This window comes from Gymnoscopelus braueri, assembly GCF_963280865.1.
Source record: "Gymnoscopelus braueri genome assembly, chromosome: 18".
Taxonomy (NCBI): Eukaryota; Metazoa; Chordata; class Actinopteri; order Myctophiformes; family Myctophidae; genus Gymnoscopelus; species Gymnoscopelus braueri.
Window position 1 is genome coordinate 36,767,885 of NC_137618.1, and position 11,083 is coordinate 36,778,967.

At 41.4% G+C, this 11,083-nt stretch overlaps 1 protein-coding gene across 1 annotated transcript in view; it reads right to left on the reverse strand.

Annotated features, from left to right (window-relative positions):
- Positions 1–1,464: 1,464 nt before the first annotated feature.
- LOC308073840 (sacsin-like) overlaps positions 1,465–11,083 on the reverse strand; it is a 21,804-nt gene continuing 12,185 nt past the window's right edge. Inside the window, exon 8 of the mRNA XM_080413021.1 lies at positions 1,465–11,083. This exon is cut by the window's right edge and continues 1,659 nt beyond it. Within this exon, the coding sequence (XP_080269147.1) occupies positions 1,752–11,083 (9,332 nt within the window). The 3' untranslated portion in view covers positions 1,465–1,751.

Sequence of the window (11,083 nt, forward strand, 5' to 3'; positions counted from 1 at the left end):
ATGTCATGTACCATTTTATAAGAACAAATACGCAATACGAGTAACATTTAACAGATGCCTGTTCTTCTCCCAGCTCACGTTCAATTTGATTTCAATAAGGTCCTCAGCTGTTTGATAGGAAATGAATGAAGACAGGAGAGTATTGTTTTTTTGTTGTTGTTTTTTTTACCAAGATGGCTATACTTGATATGAACATCAACCATTACAAACATGCATTTCTATCCCCAAATTATTATTTAGTTCTATGAATAATGATTAAGAATGTTACATCTTCTACACAAACTGACAAAAGAACAGGTAGACAGTGTGGGTGTGATGCAGAATGTCAGATTTGAGTGCCATCAACATTGAATGAGTGAGTGCTTGCAAATGTTGAGTTGCATGTACTGTACAAGGCAAGTATTTCATGTGCTTTGCTTAACCAGTAAAGTCTGGCGCGTTAACCTGTTTAAACGAACACTCCAGATTTTACTGTGTACCTTCTCCCCCTTCCTCATAGCATGTTAAATATCTTAAAGATCACAGTATGGTCGTTCCTTTTACATGTGCTGCACACCACTTTGGAAACCTGGAGACCTATAGGTCTTGTGTAAGTTATTACTAGATAGTGGCCACGTGTGGCGGGCTCATCAGGACAGTATAGGACAAAGACTGAATCTGGTTAATATGAACCCCTCCCCTTACTAACTAGAATTTGGAAGAGTTTCTTGCTCATGGAGACGATGGAGGAACAAGAAACGTGATGAGCTCTGTACACATTTTGTATTGTACAAACACTGGGAACAGGCCACTTCCAAGAGGAGACAAAGCACATACACCCCTAACACAAGGAGAAGACTGTTCTATTCTGGTGACTGTTGCGATCTCACCTCCTTCACAGCCTTATTGTTTAACATTATGGAAGGCTATCAGCATTGAGCTTCTTTTTTTTTTAGAGGGGGGTATATGTCGAGAGGTATGGTCACATGTACCCCCCTGTAGAAAAAAAGAAAAGCTCAATAATGACAGCTGGTCAGCAGGTGGTTTCATGAATGTATGCATATAGACAATATTTTGATCCAATAAAAAAATATAGACCACATTTCCCAAGAAAAGGTCCTTTAGCTGCCGGACAAGGTGTATTATACAGATTTAGGTGTTTGTTTTTGCTCGTTTGTTTTAATTCATAATATTTAACTTATTTTTGTATTGTGTTCTTTTGTGACAGTAGGGAAACAAAGAGGCAGGCACAATATTCTATTCTACTGTAAGTAGTCACAGTGACTGATGCCCTTGAAAATGTATTAATATACTGCTTCCTCCATACCATGAATTATACGCATTACTGAAGAAAGAAAAATGCACATAGCATTTCTTTTAGGTGCAACTTTACTAATGACTTAACCATGCCACCCTCTGCCCTTACATTCTGATACATAAGAAATCACAGCTCAGAAAATAAATCAGACAAAAGATATGGATGGTTTAAATGTATTTAGTAAAATTCCAGTATTACATCTCAAAATCTCATCTCAAGCATAAAAATCAGTGAACTTGAAGTACAAGCATGCAATTTTTTCCATGTTATTAATGTTGAATGTTTTAAAGTTTCTTCCATGTTTTCATTTTCATCTCAAAGAAAAATCTAAGTTATTGGTCCCTCTAAGTATTTACTTTGTTTACAATCAGATCACAATATGTATGGTTGACAACTATTTTAACAGTATCTTCTTAAACTCAACTCAACACGTTTAGCCTACCATCTTGAATGCTTAATTGACATATGCCTCTATTTGACTAAGAATATCTGATGCCAGCTCCAGTGCTCGAGTTTCATTCTCTGGTTTGAACTGCCCATTGGGAATGAGGGGAGGAGGGTGACAGCTTGGATACTGAGTCTTCTTGGCGTCGACTCCCAGTAACTGTAGTTCTTTTACAACCTGGGCCAATTTAATGAACTGAGATCTGTAGCGGGGAATTCTTTCTGCGAGTTGTGTAATGGAGCAATTGTTGACCTGTTGACCTGTTCTTTTGTACTCTGCAGCAATGAGAGCCTTTTCCACTGCTTGATGGACCTTGAACAGACACCACTCCGTGCTCCCACTGCTTTTGTCTCTGTGAGCGGCTGTGAGATCACAGCGAGCCTGTCTACACCAGCGCTGGGCCTCCTCTCGGTCTGGTCTTGGGACATTTCCATGATGTGTCCAAAAGTTATAACTGTGTGAACGGTAGTCTCTATTGAACCTCTCTCGACCACGTCTGTGGCGCCTGGCCTCTTGGTCCCACTGCTCATAGAAGTCTCTGTAATTTGTGTTCCTCCTTGGATGGGAGTCTCTGGAATTTGTGTTCTGCCGTGGATGAGAAGAGTTTGACGATTTGCCTGTCATCAGCTCATCAATTCTGTTCTGCAAGTACTTGAATGATTCAGTGGCAAGCTCTTCATAGTCTGGGTTTTTGTCCGGATGCCATCTCAGGTACAGACGTTTAATGGCCTTTCCCCTGTCCTCCTCAGAAAGAGTCCAGATCTCTGCCAAACATTCATCAATTTCCTTTTTGGCTTCTTCAAGTGTTGTGGGCAGCGGCCGTGTATATGAGAAACTTGTCGATGATGCTTGTGAAGTATGTGGCACAGAGTGCACTAGCACCAGTGGCTTTAGTTGCATGCAAGTTGGCTTCTCCTCCTGTTTTGGCTTATTCTCTCGTTTAAACTGATATAGATCGAGAGAGCTGACTTCGATGACCTCATCTTTACCAATTTGTATTTTGTATCTGTGTGAATATAATTGTCCAGCAGGCTCTGGCAGCTTCTCAACAATAACTGCATAAATGTACTCCTCGTCTGAAGCAGAGTCATTATAGCCAACATATTCTCCTTCTTCAAAGTTATTGATGAAGCTCTGATCTAGGGAATCCTTCCATTCCTCAGGGATAGCGGTCCCAGGGGTGGGTGGACAGAAAAGAAGGTTCTGAGTTTCAGCACTGTCATGAATTCCGTTGTCAGACAGTATTTTCTGAACCTCCTCCAGTGAGTCACACATAAGTAACTGTCCAAGAACTGTTAGGTGGACTGAAGGAATGCTATTATCCAAGAGAGCATTTATCTCTTTAGTCAGCGTCAGGTTGACTTTATTAATCACTTTAAGAGCCATACTGTCACTGTGTTTCAAGTAGAAAATGCAAACTTCTTCTCCCTTTTTGACATTGACCTCTGTTTCAGACTTGGTGTCATTTAGTGGTTGTTGATCAAACCAAAGCTCTGTTTCAAGGCTTTTGCAGCAGACCATCTGAATGCTGCCAAACATCTGCTGGCACATGTTAGTTGCGTCTTCTTGTGTAATTTTGCTCCTTGACTGCGCTCTGATGAGGCTGATAAGTCCATGTCTGAAGTGTATTGAAGAGAGATGCTTCTCAAACCCTCCACTAAAATCACAGCTGGCTCCATACTCGCAAAGCGGCATGTGTGAATCCACCACCTTCTCTTCAGTATATCGAGAGAGCATTTTGGGCTGATTATCCTTTGGTAGCAACTGCAGCAGTTGATGATGTTCATAAATATCACTGACCTCAGTGATATTGAGGTTTTCGAGGAGGTGTATTTTGTTCTTCAATGCTTTTTCTAACCTGTGTGCCTGGAACACTGTGTCATTGAAATAGAGCATGTTTGAGGGGTACAACCTACCATCTTTTGAAGGGAGGTGTAAAACCTTTGGTAGTTGAAGGGCTGATTGGCTCCCTTGATTTTTGATTATCTGAAACAGTCGCTTCACGGCATGTTTGATAGTATTCAGCTGGTTTGCATTGAGAGTTTGTTTATCACAGGACTCAGTGTAAATTGCTTCAAGGACATTGCAATACTGCAGTGCTGTTGGCTCCTCATTAACACCAATTTTTTTGAAGAACTCTGCATAGAGGACATCCTTCCCAGGAATTTTGTACAAGTAGGGCCTGAATTCCAGGTCACTCTGGAGTCCTAGAGAGGTCTCTTCGGCTTTCACCAGTTTTGTGTCGTTTTCAACCAGCACAACAGGGAGGCCAGTCAGTGAATGGCTATCAAAAGTATTTGTTTGTAGATGGGCATATGCAAGACGAAACACTTCAGCACGAGTTTCGATCAAGTCATCAGTTTGACATGGTACGTGACAGATTTTGCTGATGTTTGTGGTGACGTACGGGCCAGGTGGCCTTTCAAGGGCTCCATGAGTCACCATTTGCACCTTTTCCTTCATTGACCAATAGCCTGGTATTATTGGCATTGAAGTCCAAATCAGACGTTGATCTCTGATCACTTCATCACTTTCAATCAAAGATCCCCTGATTGCAACAGCAGTCCTCTCAGCTGCAAGTGGCTGATGGTAGGCACACAGTTCTTTACCAGTTGCTTTAGGAAAAATGAATTTGATGTCAGCAATTTTCTCCATCAACTTCTTTTGTTCTTCATTTTTGCTCTCTTGTGTCAAGGCTGTTTTCAACAGTTTCAATGACTTCTTTTTCAACTCCTTAAGTTCGAATTGGCCTTTTGCCTCTCTTTCTATTTGGTATGCAAAATCTATTATCTCCTCCTTTGACACAACATGTTTCATTCCAAATGCTGTAAGCAGTGCTTTCACTTGTAACTGCTGGGTTGCATTAAACTCATTCCAAAAGCTCTCAGGTACAAATTTGTCTTGAGGCAACATCATCTTGTACATTTCCACACTTTCATCAAAGTAGTGGGACGCTTTCTCCAAGTTCCCATGGGCACTCTGAATCAATTTCACATCCTTCATTGAAAAGATGATTTTGTCCTGATGCTCATTATAATTGTGAGCATGTTGTACTGATAACAACATTTTGAAACAGTGAAGAATCTGTCTCTCTGTGAGCTTGTGTAGGACAGGCAAGATGAACTTCATAAAGAAGTCCAAGTCAGATAGGATTTGAATGTTCAACTGGTAAGACAGTGGCTCATTCTCAAGATTGTACTTGAGAAAAACTGTATTTCTGTGATGCTGCATGAACAGAGCAGGGAATTCTCCAACTGAGATTAACTTCATGTTGAGGATGAATACCTGTTCAAGATTATCAAGCGGCACTCGCTCACCATGTATGGTTTCAAATAATGGCAAGGATGTGAGCTTTCTCTGATAATCCTGTTTGTTTTTGGACATTGATATTCCAGATTGTAAAAAACTTTGAAGTTGTCTTAACTCTTTGTCTGGAAGGTGGCGAAACTCACAATGCTTGAGTTTGTAGACTTCATCTAATACAGCATTTGCATCATTGGTATTCATGAGTTCAGGGTCTAAAAGTGAATGTATCTGTGTGCCCATCTCAGTGTAGAATGACCAATTAAGCTTTGTGTAGCCAAGTTTAAAGAGAACACTTGATATGTCCCCTTCTCTGCCAAAATGAATCACACTTGGCATGTCTTTCATTGTTTGGAGAAAGGGTCTGTTATTTAACCTTGGACACACAACAGGTATTATACAACAGTCACAGAACAACTCCTTGACAGAACTCAGTTTCACAGGTTGTTTAGTTCCCTTATCTTGTGGTGATGATGTTGATGTGAGTTGGCTTGTGAAGAATTGCCAAAGTTCTTTCAGCCACTTCAGTATTGTCTCATTTGGGACATGGAGGTTAGAGCTTGGATCAACTGCACAGTCTTGCAGGAATCCTTGAAGTAAAGGTTTTACATACTTCACTGACATGGGAATTGTCAAATTGTGGAGAAAGCCGCCATGTTGTAGAATATCCTGGTGGTCCATATTGATACGATAATGTGCAAAATCTGCCTCATACTCAGAGAACAAGCCATCATATCTTGACATCAGCTTGGGAGATTTACGATTGAACACTCTTAGAACTTTATCTTTTGTGAGAAGAAGTGGAAGCCCATTGATTGAACTACAGTTGTCTTTGTTGATATCTTTCAAGCAGAACTGTAACAGCGTGGAGCATCTGCTGTCATGTCTAATCAGAGTGTGTGAGATAGGTAAAGGTAAACCCCTCTCAGTTAGGTTTGAGTCGTTGAGGGGTTTTTCTCTAAGGAAATTCCGCACAGTTGAAGGACTGACTGCATTCAATTCAATTTCAGCAGTTTTGAAACCTTCCCAAATTTCTGACATTTTTGTGGTAAAAGGCACTAACTTCATTCCAAGATCCTCTAAAATAGGATTCATATAGGTGCTCCGTGGGTTAATCAGGTGAGGTGCATTAGTCAGTTCTGTCTTTCTGACAGTACACCAGTCAAAAGTAATCTCTGTAACTGTCCGATGTGCAATTTTCTTTACTGAGCTCCGTACCACTGGAATAACATCAAGTGCTTTCTCATTTATTGATCGATACACCTCTTGTACCATACCATGCCAATCTTGAGCAATGTCTGTTGAGACAGTTGGGAAAAAACACAAGTAGGAGCTATCAAGAACTGTCCATGACTCATCAGCTGCGGAACAGACTTTCACTTTTTTAATGCTACCACGGAGGTAATGAATTAGTTCTGCATACAACGGAGCTATGACGTCCTGTTTTAAAGACTCATTCCAATTAGTTTTCAGACTTTGGCCATCTGCTTTCCAAAGGTCCCTCCTGGAGGAATCAACCTCAAAGTTTCCATTGACATGTATTGGAAGTCCAGTTTTGCCAGGCAGAGGAAGTGAGCAAAAGACTCCTCCATTGAAGTCTCCCATTGTGACTGGCTTAGGATGCACACGTGCAGCTAGTGCTGCTTGGGGTATAATGTCTGAATGTTTCCTCTCTTTTCCAATGCTGCTTTTGAAGGAGCCAAACTGATCTGCAATGACCCATTTACTTTGTAGTTGATCGTTGGTTGAAATGCTGACACCATAAATTGCCTTGTATGGTTTTACTTGTTTGTCAGATTGCAGTGCCGTGCATAGATGGTTTTGAAAAGAACATCTTTCTTCATTGCTCTTCTCTGAGAGACGTTTTTCAACTGTGAAGGTTGTGCGGAGGTCTTGGGAGTGTTCGTTTATTTCATGGAATTGTATTTTGCGGATGTTTTTCAGAAACAGGATCAATCCTTCAGGATCTTCAGACAGGGCTTTGGACAACTCAATCATATCCTGATTAGTCACTCCCTGATTTGATATTTTGGAGTTGTTTGCCATGACATCTGTTCTAAGAGGCAGTCTGAACATGGTGCCATCTCCAAGTGCAAATTGATCTGGAAGAAATGACTTGTAGACATCATCATACATCTCCTTAAAAACCTTTGCTAGTTTGTAACCACACCCATTAGGTTGTTTTCCTGACGAACCTTCAATGTATTTCAGATTTGGATCAGAAATGCAGAGAACTTTGTCCCCAGTCATGATTGAAGGGCAATCTGTCAAATGGTAAACAGAGTTGAATCCAAGACCGTATTTTCCTGTTTTCCCTTGAATGTCATGTTTTCCACCTTCTCCTAGCTGTTGAATGCCTTTCAGATCTGCATCAGAAAACACCTTGTTGTTGTATACACATAGTGCCGGGCCCTGTAGCTGGTTCCATTTCTTCCCAAATGTTTTCTTCGTGCCATGCTGCCTTTTGTCCCAAACAAAGTGAATTTCTGTTGCCTCTGCATCATCTGCATTTTGGATGAGCTCTTTCAGGATATCCTTCTTGGCCGGATAAGCTGAAATTATGTTTTTAATTCGGACAGTCAGTTGCTCTCGCTGTTCAAACTTAAAAGCAAAGGGTGAGATGTTCTCCACTAAATGATCTTGCAGAGTTTGATGCCTGGTAGTTTTAATTCCAAAATACTGAGCCATGACACGTGGGATATTCTCATGGCACAAAGTGACAGCTGCAGTGTCTGGCATCCAGGGGCTGTCATTGAAATATAGTTTGCTTGCAGGCTGTAAAACACCATGTTCATTAGGTATGAGGCAGTCACTTAGATTTTTCTCTTTAGCTTCATACAATCCTCTGTATAATATTGTTAGGCAAATTGTGAGATCAGATTTTGGAAGGGGGTTGGATCCATGGAGAGTATGCAGTGTCTTGAGTACAGTGAGACACTGATCAACTGTGAATTTCTTTTCAACACCCACACATTCCCACAGTTTTGTGAAGCCTTTGAAGACTGTTGGAAGCACATGGAGATATGGTTTTGCTTCAAATTCCGCATTTTCGGCCACAGATTTCACATGCTCAAACGTGTCCCCAACAAGAATAAATGGGAATGAATGTGCAGTCTTTGAAATGAGTTTGGAATCCCCCAAATTGTAGAGCCACTGATCCAGAAACTTGTAGCATTCATCAGCTATTTTTTGAAGTGTAGACTTGGAATTGTTGAATGATTTTGTTTCCTTACAAGCTTCTTGCAGCTGCTGAAGTACAGTCTCAGGTTTCAAATCAGAACTTTGATGAATTCCCAGAATGTTGAGGACTGGATCAGCACTGTGCAGGTTCAGATTTGTACGATCGAGCACAGGATTTGTCATGTTTACAAGAAAGCGACATTGGTCATTAAAAACATCAACAGGCTTCCAAAGTTTCACCATTTGGTCTTTTTCACTGTTTGGAGGAAATGCTGGAATAAATGCAGTATTCCTTAGTAGATCCCAGTAGGAAGAGTCCTCCTCTTCATTGGAACTCCTCAGAACTTCAAGGATGCACTTCAGATGTCCATAGGCTTTGCTTTTGTCTTTGCTCCAAACACTGGTGATTTTGTCAGCTCTGTCTAAGATGTCTTCCAATGGGAGTTTGTGATTAAGCATTCCCAATTCCAGAAGCCGCTGAATCCTTTTGGGGGAACAAAAGTCACTTTCAGTCCCTCCAAGCAAGCGTCCTTCGTTATTATCAAACAGGCAGGCTACTTTCCCAGCTGGATTCACAAGCTTCTTGATATACTGGAGCTGTCCACTCTGTGTGGGAATGCATGGATAACACTTAAGTAGATTGTCAATTGGCTCAGTGTTGAGGTCAATAGCATGCAGCACAAGAGCATTTCTACTCTCAGGGTCCATGGTACTCAGGTTGCTAAACACCACTTCATTGTAAAACTTTTCCCAGTTCCACATTCTGCTCTGTAGGGCCTTTTCCAAGCCAGCATCTCTGAAGCTGTTTCTTGCCCACAGTGGAAGAGGAACAACATGGTTAGGTGCCTTTACATAGTTCTGACACACCTTCATTGCAAGCATGCCAATCTTTTTGTCCTCTTCAATGCTTTGATGTAAAAATATAGCCTTGTCAATTGAGCACCAATGTATACCATCATTGAAGAGCTCAAGGGGCCTGCTGGAGCACTGGGTGATGGCAAAGTAAAAGGCATCTACCAGAGGCTTAAAAGTATCACTCACTTTCTCCCTGTCAGGCCAAAAGGTGTGATAACAGTAACTTTCTAGCTCCCCATTTTCAGCCATACTCTTCAGAGTTAAAAGTACTGTGATATATGCCGTGGCTGTAGGATCCTTAAGAAGAGCTTGGTTCCACTGATGTTTTACTCCAGTCTCCCATAAGCCTTTGCGATTGGAAGTCACAGCAAATGCTCCATTTATATTCACAGGAAGGCCAGTGTGAATGGAAAGAGGGAGGAAGCAAAATGCCTGTCCAACTAGATCAGTCCGGGATGCGACCCATTTCTTGGTTTTTGGATCATTGTGCAAGGGTACAGCGATTCCCCCGACAGGCAAAGAGAATTTGGCTTTCTTGTCATCTTTAAGGGCCATTTGTAAGGAGTCCTGTGTCCCGAAGCAATTGTACAGAAGCCAGGCCTGGACATTAGAGCCATCACGATGTTGGGTTATTTCAGCAATGCTGACCGTGCAGCAGTCAATTACTTCTTTACATTTTTCTTCAAGTTTCATCAGTTTTTTCTCAGCGTCGCGCTGCTTTAATGTATGGGTTTCATCTGGAATCGCTGTTTTTTTCAAAACTGTTTTTGAAACTGTGAAAATGGTTTTGATATGCTCCTCTTTTGGAGGAGTTGGAGCATTGTCTGCAATGTTTTGTAGAGATATGGTGCTGACATTCTTCAGAAACAGCAGGTGAGTTTGTGAGTTGTTGGCTAAGTGCTGCTGGAAGGTGACAATACTGTGTTTGTCATACACCTTTGTACAGATTTCAGATGTGAGAGCCTCTTCACGTGTCCGGAAAGGTAGTTTAATCAGAGTACCTGGGTAGAGAGTAGGAGTATTTGCTTTGGAGAAATTGCAATCGAAAATGCATTCATATGGTCTGAACTGACCAGAAAACCAATGCAAGAGTCGCTGTTGAGAGAGGTCCAGCTTGATTCCAGGATTTGTTTTGCTTTTGATATGCTTCTTCAGGTGGTTGACATTTGGATCAAGAATGAGAAGATGGTTGCCACTGAGGATGGAGGGAACATCTGTCACGTGATATACAGTGTTAAATCCAAGTCCAAACTTCCCAATTTTCTCAACCATATTAGCCTTTGAGGCGGCTCCTACCCTGACAATGTTTCCCCAGTCATCTTCTGTGAATAGCTCATTATTGAATGCCCAAAGACATGGCCCTTGGCAAAGAGACATGCCAGGGTCAATCAGACTTTCAGGAGGGGCATTGTGCACTCTGAAATCCACCATGAACTTGCAGTCTTTTGCACGAGCATCCTCAGCATTTTGTATCAGCTCTTTGAAAATGTCATTTTCTTCATCATATTCATTAAGAATGTTCTTAATCCTTGTGGTTATGGGTTCATGCTGCCCACATTGTTCTATTCCCACTTGTTCTGGACTGAGGATTCGGGTGCTCAGAAGTGGAACCTTCAGCCACTCAGCAGTTGCTTTTGGTATCTGCTCATGGATCACATAAAATTCTTCCTCATCCTTATTAAGTGCCTCCAATCCATCTCTGCTTATGTCACAGAAGACTGTTGTTGACAGTGGTTTGAGGGTAAATCGGTCACCCTCTGCCCTGACGGGTACCGGGATATCACCATTAACAGACTTCTTCTCTCTCCATGTCCAGTTAAGAATAGCTATTGAGACATTCAGCTCAGATGAACGTGCAAACTTCTCTTTCCTTCCATCAATGCTTTGCTTGATATCATTAAGTATACCAATTGTTTCTTCATCTGAAAGGCATGGCCTTAGTCCAAACTTGCTCAACAATCTCTTAAATGGTAGAAATTCTTTTGGCACCTTCTTAATGTAAG